This window comes from Chiloscyllium punctatum, chromosome 32 (genome assembly GCF_047496795.1).
Source record: "Chiloscyllium punctatum isolate Juve2018m chromosome 32, sChiPun1.3, whole genome shotgun sequence".
Lineage (NCBI taxonomy): Eukaryota > Metazoa > Chordata > Chondrichthyes > Orectolobiformes > Hemiscylliidae > Chiloscyllium > Chiloscyllium punctatum.
The window spans coordinates 22,671,048-22,691,584 of record NC_092770.1 but is presented as its reverse complement, the minus strand read 5'-3'; the positions used below and the strand labels follow the sequence as shown (position 1 = coordinate 22,691,584).

Genomic DNA, 20,537 nt, shown 5'->3' with positions numbered 1-20,537 from the left:
ATCCCCATTGACTGCTGTCCTCTGATTGGCCAGTAGGTTCAGGCTGGGTGGGACCTCACTAACCTAGGACATGATCCCAGCTGGAAACACAGTGATCAACGGTTTCAGCATCCAATAGGCACGGAGTCGGCTCGAATTCTGGGCTGGCAGGACTGACATCTGAGGAGAGACCGGATTGGCCTAGACTCCATTCACTGGAGTTTTGAAGGATGGTGGTGGTGGTCGTGGTTGGGGGGGTGGGGAGTGGTGGGATCTCCGAGAAACCTTTCAAATTCCAGCAGGATCACACAGGGTAAACACAGGAAGAATGTTCCCCAGTGGCCGGGGAGTCCAGAACCAGGGGTCACATTGTAAGGATATGGAGTGGGCCACTTACAACTGAGATGAGGGGAAATGTCTTCACCCAGAGAGTGGTGAGCCTGTGGAATTGTCTGCCACGGAAAGCAGTTAACTCCAAAACAGTGGAGGATCAGTTAGAATAATTCTTAGGGCTAAAGGGACCAAAGAGTATGGGGAGAAAATAGAAATAGGCTTCTGAGTTGGATGATGGCCCATGATCATATTGAATGGCAGAGCAGGCTTGAAGAGCTGAATATCGAAACATAGAAACTAGGTGCAGGTGTAGGCCATTCGGCCCTTCGAGCCGGCTCCACCATTCAATACAATCATGGCTGATTATGCAACCTCGATATCCCACTCCCACTTTTCCTCCATACCCTTTAGCCGCAAGGGCCATGTCCAGCTCCCTCTTGAATCTAACTAATAATCTGACCCCAACAGCTTCCTGTGGGAGAGAATTCCACAAGTTTGCAACTCTGAGTGAAGAAATTCTTCCTGATAGTCTTACCCCTTATCGTTAGACTGTGCCCCCCTCATTCAGGAACATTCTTCCCACATTTAGCCTGTCCAATCCCATCAGGATTTTATGTGTGTATGAGATCCCACCTCATTGTTTTCAATGGCCTACTCCAGCTCCTATTTTTTATGTTTTGAATCTCCCACATGGGAGGGCATCGTGCCTGTGTCAATTGTCTGCCAGAACACAGACTGACATCCAGCATGGAAACAGACCCTTCGGTCCAACTCATCCGTGCCGACCAGGCACTAGAACGAAATGTGGAAGATTCTGTCCCTTCCATATCTGAAACAGATCATTTGGTGTGGATCCACTCTCTCCTGTAAGTGGTAGGTAGTCAAGGACAATGCCTGTTCAAACAGGGCTCCAACAAACAGCACTAACATTGTAGCACTCTCTTGGAGATACATTTTCCGCTGTTTGTTCCACACTAAGGGGAATAAAATTCATTCCAGCCTCTCTCAATCATTTTTGTAAGGGCTCGTAGCATTTTCCATGTCGATGATTAAATGCATAGTGTAACTTTGCGTAAAATCAACTCTGAGGCAGTTGTACTGGACCCGAAACGTTAATACTGTTTCTGTCTCCATAGATGCTGCCAGGCCTGTTGAGTTTCTCCAGCAGTATGTTTGTTTCAGATTTCCTGCCTCTGCAGTATTTTGCCTTTATTTGGTTGCTCAAAAAATAGAAAAGCCTTAAGAAAATTTCTGCCCTCCACAGCCACCCACTCTAATGTCTACCTGACTGACGAATTTCCAAAGTTACCACTTCACATGAAAATGATATGTGGCTGTCCTGACAGTGCACTGGGAAGGCAGTAACCTCGTGGTATTGTCACTGAACTAAAAGGCAGAGGTCCAGATTAACGTTCTGGTGACACGGTGAAATTTGAATTCAAGAAAACCTCTGGAATTGGGAAGCTGGTTCTAATGCTGACTATGTAACCACCGACAATTGTTGCGGAAACCTTTCTGGTTCAGAAATGTCCTTTGGGGAAGGAGCTCTGGCCTTCCTAAATGAAAATTTTAAAAAAACCCGTAGATGCAGAAGATTTTAACAAGAATAACAGTTGTTGGAGAAACTCAGCAGGTGTAGTAGCATCTGTGGAGAGAGAAAGAGTTAACATTTTGAGACCAGTGACCCTTCTTCAGAACTGGCTCAACCTGTTGACTTTATGGCTTGGAGGCTGGTACAATTAAAAGGCATCCGGATGGGTATACGAATTGGAAGGGTTTGGAGGGATATGGGCCAAGTGCTGGCAAATTAGATTAGATTACTTACAGTGTGGAAACAGGCCCTTCGGCCCAACAAGTCCACACCGCCCCGCCGAAGCGCAACCCACCCATACATTTTACCCCTTACCTAACACTACGGGCAATTTAACATGGCCAATTCACCTGACCTGCACATCTTTGGACTGTGGGAGGAAACCGGAGCACCCGGAGGAAACCCACGCAGACACGGGGAGAACGTGCAAACTCCACACAGTTAGTCGCCTGAGGCGGGAAATGAACCCAGATCTCTGGCGCTGTGAGGCAACAGTGCTAACTACTGTGCCACGGTGCCGCCCACTAATTGGACTAGATTAGGTTGGGATATCTGGTCAGCATGGATGAGTTGGACTGAAGGGTTTGTTTCCGTGCTCTACATCTCTATGACTCTATGTGACTCCAGAGCAACAGCAATGTGGTTGCCCCTTAACTTTCCTCTGGGCAATTAGAGGTGGGCAATAAAAGGTGGCCCAGCCCGCAAAGCTCGAGTCTCTTCAACAAATAAAAAAAACCCGAAAGAACTGAGGGTGCTGTAAATCGTCGACAGAAATAGAGATTGCAGGAAAAGCTCGGCAGGTCTGGCAGCAACTGTGGAGAGAGATCAGAGTTAACCTTTCAAGTCTGGTGACTCTGCCTCAGGACAAATAAAATTGTCAGTCAGTGCCTATGCAGTGAAAATTTTAGTAAAGTGTTCCAAGGCTTCAAGGCTTAGACCATGAGGGCGGCACGGTGGCTCAGTGGTGAGCACTGCTGCCAGAGACCCGGGTTCGATTCCAGCCCGCAGGCCACTGTGTGTGTGCAGTTTGCATGTTCTTCCCGTGTCTGCATGGGTTTCCTCCGGGTGATCCAGTTTCCTGCCACAGTCCAAAGATGCCCATGCTAAATTGCCCACAGTGTCCAGGGATGTGCAAGGTAAGGGGATTGGCTATGGCAATTGCAGAGTTACTGGGATAGGGTAGGGCAGTAGGTCAGGTGGAATGCTCTACTGAGGGTCGATGTGAACTCAATGGGCCGAATAGCCTGCTTCCACATAGTAGTGATTCTCTGTTTCTGAGAGACTACTTAAAACTCGGCTTCTATTTCCTCAAATAGAGAAGGTTAATGAATGGTGGCTTATCGGGTTTTTGAATGAAATTGATGGGGTAGATACTTTATAAGATGTGAGGAGTGCACTGTGAGTCTCCCTCTCAGTTTTTCATCTGCTGTATCATTAGTCACAACATCAGTTTATTTGTTTACCTACACAATCATAAGCTTTTTCTTGATATTAGATTTGGAATTTTTTTAAAAATCCAACAACCAGATTTCTTTAATAAATAATTGATTTAGTATGAAACAACACTTTTGCTACAAAGATGCAAAGGTGGTTAACACACAGTTTCAAATATGAAAACATAAATGTCTCCCCCTCTAAATCAACACATGCACACCAAGTGAAGGAGAAATAAATTCTTCGCAGAGATTCACTTTGGAGCAAAGGCCGCGTTGGCCAATCATGGTTAGTTAATGAAGTAAGAAAATGGTGGTGTAGAAACTGCAGATTGCTTCATCCTGGTGCTCTGCTGCACAAACACAGGTCACTAGCCGTGTGCAGATGACTCAGGGCTCTGGTCCAATTGTTCAGAGTATTCAAAAGTGTTTTCAGACGCTTTTCAGATTTCGCACTGGACTGACAACAGGGGTCCTTCCGAAATGATGTGGAGGTGTCAGTGTTGGACCCAGGGTGGACAAAGTCAGAAGTCACATGACACCAGGTTATAGTCCAACAGGTTTATTTGAAATCTCAAGCTTTTGGAGCACTGCTCCTTCGTCAGGTGAAGGAGCAGCACTCCGAAAGCTTGTGCTTTCAGATCAAACCGTTGGACTGTCACCTGGTGTTGTGTGATTCCTGACTTCGACCTTCAGAAAGGCAGAGCAATAAGCCCTTAGCAGACTTCCCCCAAACTGACATTCAACACTATGTCCCAAACGAAATGCCGTAAAGCCCAAAAGAGGAAGTGAGTCTAAGTGATCATTTCAAGTCTGTGGACCCAGTACTGGAAAGTGGAAAGTGTGTAGATTGATGATAGCTTGTCGGAGCAGACTCAAAAGGACAGAAGTATGAACCTAAGACTCTAAATGATTGGCTGACTGCCCAGAAGGGCCTATTTAAAAATCTGTTCCAAAATCTGAAATGACAATCCAGAAATCCACACAACTGGCAATTAATGCACCTTTCCACAACTCTGCAAAATTCCACATGTAGCAAAGGGACTGCAGCAGTTCAAGAAGGCAGCCTATCTCCACCTTCCTAAGGCAAACTGGGAACGGCCAATAAATGGCAACCCGGCCAATAAATAGCAACCGAGCCAGTAAAGCTGAATTATTTGAATGAATAAAAAAAATTGCAACTTAATTTTATATTGCATCTTTATTATAATGTAGTATTACATTACATAGAATCCCTACAGTGTGGAAACAGGCCATTAAGCACACCAACCCTCCAAACAGTATCACCCAGACCCATTCCCCTATGTTTACCCCTGACTAATGCACCTAACCTGCACATCCCTGAACACAATGGGCAATTTAGCATGGCCAATACACCTGACCTGCACATCTTTGGGCTGTGGGAGGAAACCAGAGCACCCAGAGGAAACCCACGCAGACATGGGGGGGAATATGCAAACTCCACACAGCCTGAGGCTGGAATCGAACCCGGGTCCCTGGTGCTGTGAGGCAGCAGTGCTAACCACTGAGCCACTGTGCTGCCCCAATGTGCTCTGCAGGAACTAAGTTTGAAACTGAGGAAAAAGAAAACCAAAGGCCTTTAATATAAGATAGTCAGAGAAGTCAAACGGGTAATTCAGTAGAAATGTTTTCACCCACGGCGAGGTTAAAATGTGAAATCCGCTCACTACCACCCTGAGTGTTGGTGTGAATAGTACATAGTCAAAGATGCAGCTAGTTTAAATCATCAGCTGCTTTGTTATAAGTTGGTATTAGTGTAAGCTATTGATGCCATGTGGGAAAGGATACCCACATGACGCCTTTGGCAAAGGTTGGGCGTGATCTTGAGACACAGAAAAGGTTTATTACATAGTATTTGATAGCTAGTTAATTCTCATCTGAGATGCATGATGGTCTCTCACGCTGAACTTGAGAGTAAGTACACATTTATTTCCACTGAAACGTTCAGACAGTGTCTTGATAACAAACACACAACACAGAGTGGTCGCTGCTTAGTCCCTCTCAGGAGCAGTCCTTTAACGCCTATTGGCTGCCTAAAGCATCATGTCAGTTAACCCTTTCAGGTATGAAGTGCCGTATACAACAGTAAAGATGCATTTAAAGGAAAGTTAGACAAACATATGTGAGAGAAGGGATAGCGAGTCAAAACAATTGGTTTAGATGATGAAAGATGGAGGAGATTTGAGTGGATGCTAAAAGGGTGGCTCAGTGGTTAGCACTCACAGCGCCAGGGACCCAATTTCGATTCGACCCTCGGGCGACTGTGTGGAGTTTACACATTCTCCCCGTGTCTGCGTGGGTTTCCTCTGGGTGCTCCAGTTTCCTCCCACAGTCCCAACGATGTGCAGGCTAGGTGGATTGGCCATGCTAAGTTGCCCATAGTGTGCAGGGATGTGTAGACTTAGGTGGATTAGCCGTAGGAAATGCAAGTCAATCGGGTAAAATGGTGGGTCTGGGTGGAATGCACTTTGGAGAGTCGGTGCAGACTCGATGGGCCAGATGAAATGTCAGTCCGAACTGGACTGAACTGAATGGCCGTTACTGATGAAGGATGTGTTTGAGTCCGTGGCCAAAGCCTTGGTCTTTGAGGAGTGTTTTAAAGGAGATAAAGAGATTCAGAGACTGAGCTCAGGGCCTGGGAAAGCCTTTATGGGACAGGGAGAGGTTACAAAGTTTAGGAGGGACAAATGATCATTTGAAAGCACAGGTGGTGCCAGACAGGAAACCAGTGCAGATTGGTGAGTGCTGACAGTTGTTATACGTCCTGATATGGAACAGCAAAGTTTTCAATCAGGGAGAGATATCATGACGTGGGGTTAAACTGAAGACATTCCAAACAGGCCTTGAGCATTTGTGCAAAACTCAGCTTGATGAGGAAAATCCATTTAATCCCGGTCAATCTGAATCTCTGGACAATGCAATTTTCAGAGCGTGTATTTAGATTATTACTGAAAATGAGCAGAGTTAAAAATATAAAACGTTCCTTTAAATTCAGCTCAGTAAACATTCCATTATCTTCTCACCACTGATTTTTAATTCTGACTTTTATTGGAGCTGGTTATTTTCTTATGAGTTATTGATTTTAATTGCTTCCTTTTAGCCATGTGCTAAAATTGAATTTGAGCATCTTTATTACCGCTTTAATATTTGCAAATGGTACACTATCTGCTGTAGTATATCAGTTTGAAGTGTTCCAATGACAGCTTTAAGTAACCGAGGCATTTGTTGCTGCATTGAGCTAAGACTGGCACTAACGAGACTGCAGTTATACTGTCAGATGTCAGTGATTACATGAGGCACTTAGGATAACAGTTGTCTGCTGAATGTGGCTAGACCACATTTTCAAATATGCACAGTTCCCGTTGCACAAAATAAAAGCATACAGCGATGAAGTGGAGAGTGTAAAATAATTTCCAAGATTTATTATATCTATGATGTTATGTCTGTTGAGGTCGGACTCATCTAGATATTCTAAATAAATCTTGTCCCATTTGCCAGCATTTGGCCCATATCCCTCTAAATCCTTTCTATTCATACACCCATCCAGATGCCTTTTAAATGTTGTAATTGTACCAGCCTCCACCCTCTGGCAGCTCATTCCATGCACACACCATCCTCTGTGTTGCCCCTTAGATCCCTTTTAAATCTTTCCCCTCTCAACTTAAACTTATTCCCTCTAGAATTGGACTCTACCCTGGGGAAAAGATCCTGGCTATTCACCCTATCCATGCACCTTATAATTTTATAAGTACCTATAAGGTCACCCTGACCAAAGAGTCTGTTTCCGTGCTATGCAACTGTGTCCCTTTGAAGACACTGTCTGTCTTTCCTCCTGAATTAACAAGTCGACAGAATTTCTCCAATAATGATCTTCAGTTGAGTACCTTTGAAACAACGGCTGCTTCCTCTCATAGGGAAAATGAAGACTCAAGACCTGTAATGTGAAATAGTCTCCAGGAAAACAAATGGAGGCAATTCCTTCTCTGGAAGCATGCTAAGAATGTGGAACTCACTGCCACAGGGAATCATTTGATTTGATTTACTATTGTTATCCTGTGGAGAAGGATATGGAAGGTAGGGCATGTGGAGAAATAAATAGCAACATCTTGAAAAATGTCCATATTACAGTGGAGGTGCTGAATGTCTTACAATGCGTAAAACTGGATAAATCCCTGGGACCTGATCTGTGGGAAGGTAGGCCTCCATGCTGAGACATTTGTATCATCCACAGTCACAGGTGAGGTGCCAGAAGACTTGAGGTTGGCTAACGTGGTGCCACTATTTAAGAAAGGTGGTAAGGAACAACTTAGGGAACTATTGACATATGAGCCTGGCATTGATCGTGGGCAAGTTGTTGGAGGGACTCCTGAGGGAAAGGACTTACATGTATTTGTAAAGGCAAGGACTGATCAGGGAGAGTCAACTTGGCTTTGGGAAATTGTTTGTCTCGAACTTGATTGAGTTTTTTGAAGAAGTAACAAACAGGATTGATGAGGGCAGAGCGGTGGACGTGATCTGTATGGACTTCAGTAAGGCAGTCAACAAGGTTCCCTATGGGAGACTGGTTATCAATATTAGAAGACACAGAATGAGGGAGAATTAATTATTTAGATACAAAACTGGCTTGAAGGTAGAAGACAGAGGGTGCGGGTGGAAGGTTGCCTTTCAGGTTGGAGATCTGTTACCAGTGGAGTGCCACATGGTTTGGTGCTGGCTCCACTGTTTTTCGTCATTTATATAAATAATTTGGATGAACTTGGGAGGTATGGTTAATAAGTTTGCAGATGACACCAAACTTCGATGTATATCAGAATCACAGAATCCCTACAGTGTGGAAACAGGCCCTTCAGCCCAACAGGTCCACACAAACCCTCCGAAGAGTAACCCACCCAGGCCCATTCCACTACTATCCTACATTTACCCCTGACTAATGCACCTAACCTATACATCCCTGAACACTACATGCAATTTAGCATGGCCAATTCACCTGACCTGCACATCTTTGTGGGAGGGAACCAGAGCACCCGGAGAAAACCCACACAAACACAGGGAGAATGTGCAAAATCCACACACGGACACCCGAGGCTGGAATCGAACCCGGGTCCCTGGCAGTTACAGGTAGCAGTGCTAACCACTGAGCCACCGTGCTGCCCCTGCAATGGGCAGCCAAGAAGGTTACCTCAGAGTACAACAGGATCTGAGCCAATGAGCGGAGGAATGGCTTTAATTTAGATAAGTGTGAGGTGCTGCATTTTGGAAAGGCAAATTAGGGCAGGACTTATACACTTAATGGTAAGTTCCTGGGGAGTGTTGCTTAACAAAGAGACCTTGGAGTGCAGGTTCCTAGTTCCTTGAAAATACAGTCACAGGTACATCCGATCGTGAAGAAGGCACTTGTGTGCTTGCTTTTATTGGTCAGACCATTGAGTGTATGAGTTGGGAAGTCATGTTGTGGCTGAGCAGGACATTGGTTAGGCCACTTTTGGAATATTGGATGCAATTTTGGACTCCCTCCTATTGGCAGGATATTGTGAAACTTGAAAAGGTTAATAAAAGATTTACAAGAATATTGTCAGGGTTTGAGGTATAGGGAGAGGCTGAATAGGCTGAGTTGATTTCCCTGAAACATTGGAGGATGAGAGCTCTATAAAATCACACATGGATAGGGTAACTTGACTTTTCCCTGGGGTCGTGGAGTCCAGAACTAGAGGGCGTAGGTTTAACGTGAGAGGGGAAAGATATGAAAGGGATCTAAGGGACAACGTTTTCATGCAGAGGGTAGTGCATGTGTAGAATGACTGGAGGACATAGAAGAGACTAGCACAATTCCAGCATTTAAAAGGCAGCTGGCTGGGTATATGAATAGGAAGGGCTTAGAGGGATATTGGCCAAGTGGTGGCAAATGGGACTAGATAAATTTAGGATATCTGGTTGGCTTGGACGAAGGGTCTGTTTCTGTATATCTGTGTGACTATTTACTGAGTTACAGTGAAAAGTATTGTTTTGCATGCTAACCAGACAAATCATACTTTACGTAAGTGCATCAAGGTAATAGAACAGAATGCAGAATATAGTGTTATAGCTACAAAGAAGGTATAGAGAAAGATCTGATATTTAAGAGGTCCATTCATATGTCTGATAACAGCAAGGAAGAAGCTGTTCTTATGTATTTTCAAACTTTTGTATCCTCTGCCTGGTGGAAGAGAGTATAACCAGGGAATTTTCATCATATTGGCTGCTTTCCCAAGGCAGCAGGAGGTGTAGATGGAGTCAATGGAGGGAAGGCTGGTTTGTGTGGCGGACTGAGCTGTGTTCACAACTCAGGATTTTCTTGTGGTCTTGTGAAGAGCAGTCGCCATACAAATCTTTGATGCATCTGGGTGCATCTAGAAAAATTGTTAAGAGTCAGTGCAGACATGCCCCAATTCCTTAGCCTTCTGAGGAAGTAGAGACGATGGTGTGCTTTCTTAACAGTAGCATCAACATGGATGGACCAGGATAGATAGTTGGTGATATGTAGTGTTGAAGTGTATGGTCTAGAATGACTTAAGATGAAGTGAAGTAAGCATTGCAGGTCAAAAGGAATGGAAGGCTAGGCTGATGGATTCAGATTAGGAAGCTTGGTAGGCAAAGGGAGTTTAAGTGTTGGAATGGTTGATGCTGAACTGTCTGCTTCATGCTGTTTTGTTCTTGATGACCAAACCTAGAGGGGTGAATAAATTCCTTTTGTTTTAATGGTAACTCCCAGGATGATGATACTGGGGGCTACAAAGATAGTAACACTAGTAAACATCAGGTCAATAAAATATAGAGGCAAAAGTTGGCCATTCAGCCCATCGGGTCTGCTCTGTCATTCAATTAGATCATGACGGATCTGATCATCCTCAACTCCCCCTTTCCCCTTCGAGAATGGTTACATTTCTCTCAAGATTAAATTCCGTGCCAAAATGTAGAGAGTTAACTTTGACATGAGCAGTAGTTTCACAGGGGGTGAATCCACCCCAATTCCCACTTACTTCGCTATTGCAGAGTTACCAGATCAGAGAGTGTTCCTGCAGCTGTGCCCCTAAATGTTGCAGGGAATGAAAGCAGTGGGCACCAGTGACTGACTGCATTCCTCAATACCTGGTATCACAAGGTGCTGAAAAGCCCCCTTCAGTGGTGTTACCATTACAATTCTACCCAGTAGGTTTCGCATCGGGGCAAGTTTGACTTCAATAGTGAATAGATGCTAAGTGCAAAGCATTTGGGTTATTATGGCTCAAAGTCAGGAGATAACTTGGATGTGAGATATGAGAAACAAATTTTGTTTTCAGCCGAATGTTGATGGTCCACCTTTTACGTAAGTCAAACAGTTACTCTGGTGTATATGTTATTTATTAATAACGTGAAAACTATGTAAATGCATAATTCATTGTCACTCCCAAACAGCAGGTCAAGAACTGGACGCTCTCCCTTGTTGCATGAATAACAAGAGTTGACCTTTTGGCCCTCAAGCCCACTTCCCTGTTCGGTTAGATCATGTCTTTCCCCAGCAATTGGTTTGTTATTACGCACGTCTGAAGTAGGTGGGACTTGAACTTTGCGTTTCCTAGTTCAGAGGTGGGAGACACTACCACTGCACCAAAGAAAGGTCTGCTCTACTAAGGTCAGCATGTTCACAGGGAGGTGGCTAGTCACAGCCAAAGTGGCAAATCACCTCCGGAAGTAGAGTCAACAAGGGCAACCTCAGCTAAAGACCAACAAAAGAATCAAGTCACTTGTGTCAGCAATCCAGAGTCACCCCCACCAGCTGACCACCAATCTCCTCACTGTGGCAGAACTCAACAACATCTTTTCACTCAACCTACCTATCTATCAGCAAGATTGAACCTCAACACATGGGACTTGTCATTAGCAATAAGTGCGTAGTTCTGATATACCTCAATAGTCCCATTCTCATGCGATCTTGTGTTATAAGAAAATCGTGCAATAGCCGCACCATTTAAACCAATGGCGCCGGAATCATGTTATAGCCAATACAGTAAGGAAAGTTTACGTTCCACAACTAATGGTCTAAATTCTTCAATCACGTTAAAGCCAATTTGCGCTGAAGAAACAGGCATTATAGCAGCCCCAGCTGTCGTTAATTCTGTGTTATTTATCATCGTCGTCATCATCATAGAATCCCGACAATGTGGAAACAGGCCACTTGGCCCAACAGGTCCACACCAACCCTCCGAAGAGTATCCCACCCAGACCCATTACCCCTACCCTATAGCTCCACATGTCCGCTGACTAATATACCTAGCCTACACATCCCTGAACATTATGGGGAAATTCCCATGGCCAATTCACCTAACCCGCACATCTTTGGACTGAGCACCCAGAGGAAACCCATGCAGACACTGGGAGAATGTGCAAACTCCCCACACACAGTTGCCCAAGGCTGGAATTGAACCTGGGTCCCTGGCGCTGTGAGGTAGCAGTGCTAACCACTGAGCCACTGTGCCACCCACAAATGGTTTTGGGTAATTCTTGCCTGTACTGTAAAGCTTTACTGTAAATATTCCATAAACATACCTCCAGAAATGGTCAAAGACAGTGCAGGTTGTAGATTTCAGCTCCCCATATTCTTCAGCAGACTGTCCCTTGTGAGCGTGCCTCCCGTCTGAGAAGATAAGACAGCAGGTTTCACCCTGAGGCGTGTTATAAAGAAACACAAATGTGGAGGTTTTGCAGAAGAGCTGTCTCCCTGACACTGCAAGGAAAGAGGATATTGTGGTTTCAAGTCCACCTCGGGGGCCCAGGTGAGATCTGGGAGGAATATGTGGCTGACTTTGAACTATAAAAATAGTTGATGTGTCACTTCATTGCTCATTCTGCAGAAGATAAGACCCAGCCACTTGTGTTAAGACACCAGATAACAAGCAACCCCAAAAGCTGTTGTATTTTTAAAAAATTCTCAAAATGAGCTACAATCCCCAGCAGCACCGATACTCAAATTGGCTGATCCAGTCTAATACCTAGAATGAGTGGATTGCCTTTTGAGGTAATGCTAGAAAGGTTAGGCCTGTATCCTCTGGAGTTTAGAAGAGTCAAAGGTGACTTAATTGAAACATCCTGAGGGGACTTGACCAGGTGGATGTTGAAAGGATGGCTCCTCTTGTGGGAGAATCCCAAACTAGGGGGTCACAGTTTAAAAATAAGGGGTCATCCATTTAAACCAAAGGTGAGGGAACTGTTTTTCTCTGAAAGTATTTTGGGACTTCCTTTCCTCAAAAAGCAATGGGTGCAGATTTTCAAGTAACAAGGAGGTGACAGATTACTGGCGATGAGCAGGAGGACAGAGTTGAGGTTAAAATCTGATCAGCCATGATCTTGTTGAATAGTTTAACAGCTTGAAGGGCTGAGTGACTGACACTTGTTCCTTGATTATGTGCTCTGTAGGTTGCAGAGCCCCTTCCTGCTTCAGTGGAAACTTCACCTAGTGGTTCTGAGGTGGAGTTTCTCTGAGTAGAATCATAGATTCCCTACAGTGTGGAAGCAGGTCTTTGTGCCTAACAAGTCCGCACCAACCCTCCAAAGAGTAACCCACCCAGAGCCATTCCTCTACCGTATTACTCTACATTTACCCCTGACTAATGCACCTAACCTACACATCCCTGAATACTATGTGCAATTTAGCATGGCCAATCCACCTAGCCTACACGTCTTTGGATTGTGGGAGGAAACTGGAGCACCCGGAGGAAACCCGTGCGGACACAGGGAGAATGTGCAAACTGCACACACAGTCGCCGGAGGTGGGAATCTGTGAGGCAACAGTGCTAATCACTGAGCCACTGTGCCACCCAGTGTAAGCAGCCAAACTGAACAAATACTTGGTTGCTAACATTGACAAGAGTGCATTCCCCGATGATGCTTGCCTTGTCGGGGTGGGAAAACTTGTTCCATCTGAAAAAGCTCCCTCGCAGTGTAATTTTTTCTTTCAGTATCCCACAGGTAACTTTGTCATGTGCTGTGTTTTGAGCACGTCTCAATGATGGCTACATTTCTGAAACCATTCCATTGGCTGCCATGTGTGGTCATGGACGGTGGTGCAAAGTTTGTTTCCCATTGAGGCATTGCTGTATTGGTGGAGCTATCATATTTTTAATGACATGTCAAATGATGGCCTCATCCATTTGAGAGTAGATTAAAGTGGTGCTGGAAAAGCACAGCAAGTCAGGCAGCATCTGAGGAGCAGGAAAAACGTTTCGGGCAAAAGCCCTTCATCGTCCATTTGAGATGTCAGCTTAGGAGGCCTAGTGATATTTATCTAGAGACCTTGGTAATTTTCTGGAGACCTGCATTTGAATCGTACCATGGCAGATGGCGGAATTTGAATTCAATGTACATCTGGAATTAAAAGTCTAGTAATGACCATGAATCCATGTCCAATTGTCGGAAAAACCCATCTGAGTCACTGATGTTCCTTTTAGGGAAGGAAGCTGCCATTCTTACGTGATCTGGTCTGTGTGTCTCCAGACCCACAGCAATGTGGTTGATTCCTAACTGCCCTCTGGGCATTTAGGGATGGGCAATTAATGCTGGGCAAAAGTGAGGACTGCAGATGCTGGAAACCAGAGTTTATATCAGAGTAGTGCTGGAAAAGCACAGCAGGTCAGGCAGCATCCGAGGAGCAGGAAAATAGACTTTTCGGGCAAAAGCCCTTCATGAGGAATAGAGGCAGGGAGCCTCCAGAGTGGAGAGATAAATTAATTAATGCTGGTCTAACCAGTGATGTCCTCATTCAGTGAATGAATTAAACAAAATGCTCAGGTGAACGTTTACGACGCCAGTGAGGAAATTTCACTTGGCTAATATCTATCCCACAAACAATCCCACCAAAATAAGTATTTATCCGATCTGTTTCTGGGATATTTGGTCACTGTGATTACAAATGTGAAGTAACAACTCTTCAAAAGGCATATAGCGGGACCCCCTCACAGCTGAAGTGGCATTTCATAAAATAAAAGGAAAGTTTATTTTAAAGCCCCTTGAGGATAGGTTCTGCAAAACATGCTTAATTTGTTTAAACTGCCTTGAATACAATCAGTATTACCTGGTTTCACAACTTGGTATCATCATTGCATATAGCATTATTAGCAGAAAGATACCCCTCCATATCAGCCTTGAATAATTCAAACGTGAAGGTTTGTGCAGAATTCCCTCAGTTACTGTGTCCCAGATAGATCCTATTCCATTTATCATCACCTTTGGCAGCAAAGCCATCCGTCAGCCGAACCAGATAATTAGCTCGTGATTCTGAGGAAGACGACATAATTTCTCAGTAGAAGCAAACTCAGTGACCAGGTCAAGAAACACACGCAGAATCTGCACCTTAATTATACTCGCATCTTAAATGAAGATCAATGGAACTCCTGGGAGATGTCGTGGAGTCATACATAAGAAAACAAATGTTTCAGTCAATCTGTTTGGATATGTTCATACCTCCCTGGTAGGTGGGTCTTGAACTGAGATCTGATTGATTTTTAACTGCCCTCTGGGCAATAAATGCTAACCTAGCCATCAATGGCCTCATCTACCACTGTGCTTCAAGACCTCCACTACTTGCATTTATGTAGTACCTTTAGCTTCGTCATCCTAAGGTGCTTCACAGCTGTGATATTCAACAAATTTTGACACTAAGACATCTCTTAAGACCAGAAGATGGAGAGATAGAGAGAGGTTCATGGAGAAAAATTTCAAACGTTGGGTGGCAATGGGCCTCCATATGAGGCGACATGGTGCAGGATTCAGATATGATGCTCGAATGGTATAAACCACGAGAGAGTTGGCTCCGTTGTCGCACTTGAGTGTAGACATGTGGGGGAAGGCAGGACTGGTTAGCATAAACCCTGATGGGGAGCTGAGCGTTAATTTGTTAGCAGAATGAAACCATTCAGCCTGCAGATTTGAGCAGCCATTTTAATTTGGTTCAAAGAGTAACCCCGATGTGGAGCTGATTTGACAAAACCTCCATGAGAAGCTCACAGAGTATGTGCAAGTCAAACAAAGAGAAGTGATTTGGAGATATTCCTCAAGTGATAGACGCAGTGGTGAACTGATAATGGATTGAATTAGTCATCCAGAGGCCCACAATAATACTCTGGGGCTCGCTGGTTCAAAACTCACCATGGCAACTGGTGAAAATACAATCAATTAATTTTCTTTTGAAAGGCTACTCTCGGTAATGGGTATCGTGAAGCTATTATTGATTGGTGTAACGACTCCCTCCCACTGTACCAAGGACATGCAGGTGCTGGGCCTCCTCCATCGTCAAACCCTAACCACCCATTGCCTGGAGGAAGAACGCCTCATCTTCCACCTTGGGACCCTGCAACCACACAGGATTAATGTGGATTTCACCAGTTTCCTCATTTCCCTTCCACCCAACTCAGCACTTCCCTCTTGTCCATTGTCTTTTCCATCTATCCCGTCCACCCTCCTCTCTGACCTATCACCTTTTCCCCCACTTTCATCTATCTATTGCATTCCCAGCTACCTCCCCCGCCTCCCAGCTCCACCCCCCTCCCATTTGTCTCTCAGTCCCCCCAGCCCACAAGCCTCATTCCTGCGAAAGGGCCTATGCCTGAAATGTCGATTCTCCTGCTCCTCAGATGCTGCCTGACCTGCTGTGCTTTTCCAACGCCACACGTTTTGACTCTGATCTCCAGCATCTGCAGTTCTCACTTTCCCCTGATGTAAAACCCTGTCTAGTTCACAAATGTTCTTAAAGGGAAGGAAAAGGCAGTGGCTCGTTTGTCTAGGGGTATGATTATCGCTTTAGGACCTTATATATTGTGAACATGCGAGAGGTCCTGGGTTCAAATCCCGGACGAGCCCTGATTTTAAAAAAAATTGTATTCATACCAACCTTGTATCTTAACCTCCAGCATTCAGAGAACACACTGGACCGCAAATTCCGTGTGAATACTTTTGTTCTCAAACATCGCCTACTGTTCAGAACTCTCTCTGAATGAGCCAGCAATTGTTGAGAGGCTACTTCTGTGATTGGAACTGTCTGAATCTATTCCTGCAGCAACCTCAACCCATCCGAAGCCGCCTTTTCGTTGTTTTGGGTCAGATGCATACTTGACGCTAAAAGGTTTATTGCTAACCATTAAGCTGCAAAACATGGTTATCTGCACATAGCCAACAATATCATTGATGACTCTGTATCAGTGATTCACACACTCTTAGCTTCAGGGGACCTGCCTCACCCCCCCTTCCTATGATGTAAATAGATAGATTATAAATCACCCCCTAGACACACAGAATTTTGTCCTGGGGGTGCGTAAAAGCTTGTTTACATTTGGACCTATGATTACTTTTCACAGAAATGCAATTATTTTGCTGCCAAACAAGGCCTTTCAGCCCATGGTGCCCATTGTCTAGTCCAGTTCTATCCCCTCCTGCCAATCTGTCTTTTCCCCATTACGATCTAAATAATCATCCAATTCCCTCACGAATTCTCAGTTGAACCTGCCTCCACCACATTTCCAGGCAGTGCATTCCACACCTTTAAGGATTCACTGTGTGAAAATATTTCTTTCTCATATCACCCTTTGGTTCATTTGCGTGTCATTTTATGTCTGTCCTCTTGCTCTTATTTCTTTCACAAGTGGAAATACCTTCTCACTCTATCTCCTCTCTCCATCCCACTCATGATTTTGAAAGCCTCCATCAGATCTCCTCTCTGGGAAGAACAGTTCCCACCATCTTCAGTCTGCCCCCTTAACAAAAGTTTCTCATTTCTGCAACCATTCTTGTAACCGCTTCTGCATTCCCTCCAGCACATTGACATCTTTTCTATAATGTGGAGTCCACAACTCTAAACAATACTCCAGCTGGGGTTCAATGCGGGTAGCAATGTGGTTCAGTGGTTAGCACCTCTGCCTCCCAGCGGCAGGGACCTAGGTTCGATTCCACACTCTGCCAACTGTCTGTGTGGAATTTGCACATTCTCCTCTTGTCTACTTGGGTTTCCTCCAGGGATGTGCAGGTTAGATGGATTGGGCATGCTGAATTGCCCCTTCATGTCCAAGGATGCCTAGGCTTAGGTGGATTAGCCATGAAAAAATGGATGTGGTCTGGATGGGATGGTCTGTGGAGGGTCAGTTCAGACTTGATGGGCTGAATGGCCCCTGTTTGCACTGCAGGGATTCTATGAACAAATGTTTAACTTAATTTGAAACATGATGCTGGTGAACATTAATTCTCCATTCTTAGCCAAGCCAAATTCACCCTCCATTAAAAGTGCAGTTATTTTCATGTTACTCTACAGCAACATTTAACGTAATATCACCGTGAGGCAGAGGTAGATTTTAGGAAATAACCTCAAATGATTGACACCTTCACAGCCAGTACTTTCATCGCCCTCCTCTGTACAGATTGGTCACTCAGTTGTTGTCCATTGAATTCACGTTGAGATAGAAATGCCGTGACTGCCATTTCACATCCGTTTTGTGTAGCCAAGACATTTCAAAATACATGACAGAATTAATCATCTCCATCATTCTGTGACTTTAATCGGGCAGGCAAACTCACTCCTACAAATGGCGACATTTATTCTGAACCGTAAGCAGTTAATAATGGCTGCAAGTTGCATTTGGTTCCAGATCAGAATCATTACAGTGTGGAAACAGGCCCTTCAGCCCAATCAGTCCACACCGCCCCTCTGAAGAGTATCCCACCCAGACCCATTCTCCCTACATTTGCCCCTGACTGATGCTCCTAACCTACACATCCCTGAACACTGCAGGCAATTTAACATAGCCAATTCACCTAACCTGCACGTCTTTGGATAGTGGGAGGAAACCAGAGCAAACATGAGGAGAACATGCAAACTCCACACAGACAGTCGCCCGAGGTTGGAATTGAACCTGGATTCCTGGTGCTGTGAGGTAGCAGTACTAACCAGGAGCCACCGTGCCGCCAGTGTGTTCTCTGGTTATTACTTGGGGGAGGGGTGTGATATCTAATTGAGAGCCCCTGCTCTATCTTGTCACTCAAAAAGATTTTGAGTGACCAGCTTCGCACCCCAGCTTCGCACAAACCGCTTTGGCCTTTTCCTTTAAAGGTGCACAATGTCTGGGGAATGGTGATAAGCCTGTTGCATTCCCAAAGGCACCAGGGACGCACGGGTCAAAATATCCTTGCAAGTTTATCCCTTGAAAGAATGGTATTTATTTAATTTATAGGCTACCCTGCTTGACATTCCAATGTGTCTTACAGCCAGGAGGTACTTTTTGAAGAGTAGTCACTATGTCATTGTGAGATATGTGGAAATGGGTTTGTGCACAGCAAGATCCCACGGTGGTAACGACCATATCCCCTGTTTTAGTGGTGACGGTTGAGGGGAAACTATTGGTCAGAAGTCCTTGGGCGAACTGACCTTTGATAATAGTGCCTTGAGGATCTGTCAACTGGGTTGTGTATTTTTAAGCAACATTCTCCTTTATTGCAGAATGGTATTTACCTTCCCCACTTATGTTTCCAAGCAATGTTGACATCATCGCCTCTTTAAAGAGTGAGAACCAGTGGAGAAATGGGGTGAGACCAGAATGCCCAATCGCAGAGTGAGCCCTGACACCGATAAGGGACACCACTTGGTTTCCTTTTGCTGCAATATCGACTCTGTCTTTCAAACAATTGTAATTGTTTGCCAGTACATTTCTTTTAAGAACAGTAATTACTGGTTGGGAGTATTACTGGCAAGGTCAGTGTTTGCTGCCCTTGAGAGGGTGCCTTTCTCAACCTTGTACAGCTCTTGTACTGTCCATGTAGCTCCACATCAATGAGGTGAATGATTGCTCCTGATTTAATAGAATCTTTCAATTATTTAGAGTGGACGGTGTTTTCTTTTTCAAATTTGCTTCATACCCTCAGCTTCAATAGTTGCTGTCTCGATAGAAATATTGCATTTCCACAGAACTTATAAAGTATTGTCAAGTTGGCTATTGCTGGGCATATGCTAATGATTTATGTTAATCTGATAAATTCTAATCGTATTGTACTTTCGTTGTGTCAATTAAGTACATTCTAACGTGATTGCATGATGAAGCAGCTTTTCCTTAAAATGCATTTTTAAAGAAGCTTTCTTTTGTTGAAGTGTTTTGAGTTTAGCTTTTCATCGGTGAGGCAACAGGGAATGGACTTCAGACTTAATGTTTTGCTTAATGTGAAGTGACGTGTGTGTGTGTTCACCAATTGACTGAAAACTGGGTTTGTCTTTATTACAGAGCAAGGAGATCGGATTCCAACTGCACGAGGACTTAATGAAGGTTCTCAATGAACTGTACACGGTAAGGAACATTCCGCCAACAAAGCTGCCTCGACAGAGCTGAGTGTGTTGTTTTCATTGTGTTCTCTTGCTGTGCGAGATGGATTGGTGAGAGGGGGCAAAACAGATGTGTGATTCTGCCCACTTTGAGCTGACAGAATATTGGCAGCAATGAGTGATCAGCAAGTGGCTTTGGTTCAGGAAAACACAGCTGAGGGGCTAGTGGAAGTGAAAACCATCCTGGATTAGCAAAGGTAGCTCTTCGTTTCAGTGCACCTTTCTGTCACCTTCACTTTCTTTCTGCAATATTTTTAGTACAGTGTGAAGATCTTAGCTCATCCGCTGTTTGAATCCTCATCTGTGCCTCGAGGCTTGACAACTGCAGTACACTCCCGACTGCTCTCCTACGTTCTATCGTTCAGAAACTCAAGGTCATCTGAGACTCTGCTGTCTGTTCCTGAACACACACACGTCCTGTTCACCAATCACCTCTGCACTCGATGACCTCCATTAACTCTCTGCCAAATGTGGTCTCGATTTTAAAATTCTCATTCTTGTTTTCAAACCCCATCCATGTCCTCACTCTTCCCTTTCTCAGAAATCCCCTTCAATCCTGCAAGATCTCTGCCACTCCAATTGTCCCCGGTGATCTCCCCTCCACTGCCTCCAATCCCATAGTCTCCCAGCCCCACACTGTTCGGTTCTACCTGCTGCCTTCATACCTCCTCCTTCGACTAAAACTCCCAACCTCCCTCCGAGGACCCCTTTCCTTTAATTCTTCCCATTTCCTTCAAATCCAGGGGGTGGCCATAGGTCCTTGGATGGGCCCCAGTTATGCCTCCTCTTTGTTAGCTGTATCAAACAGTCCCTCTTC

The 20,537-nt window shown here is 44.7% G+C and overlaps 1 protein-coding gene across 4 annotated transcripts in view; it reads left to right on the top strand.

Annotated features, from left to right (window-relative positions):
* The window catches only part of LOC140457988 (SLIT-ROBO Rho GTPase-activating protein 1-like), a 289,838-nt gene that overhangs the window by 165,019 nt on the left and 104,282 nt on the right, over window positions 1–20,537 (top strand). For all 4 annotated transcript variants that reach the window (XM_072551898.1, XM_072551900.1, XM_072551897.1 and 1 more), the window contains exon 4: window positions 19,623–19,685. In XM_072551898.1, the coding sequence (XP_072407999.1) occupies window positions 19,623–19,685 (63 nt within the window). The remainder of the gene's footprint in view (window positions 1–19,622; window positions 19,686–20,537) is intronic.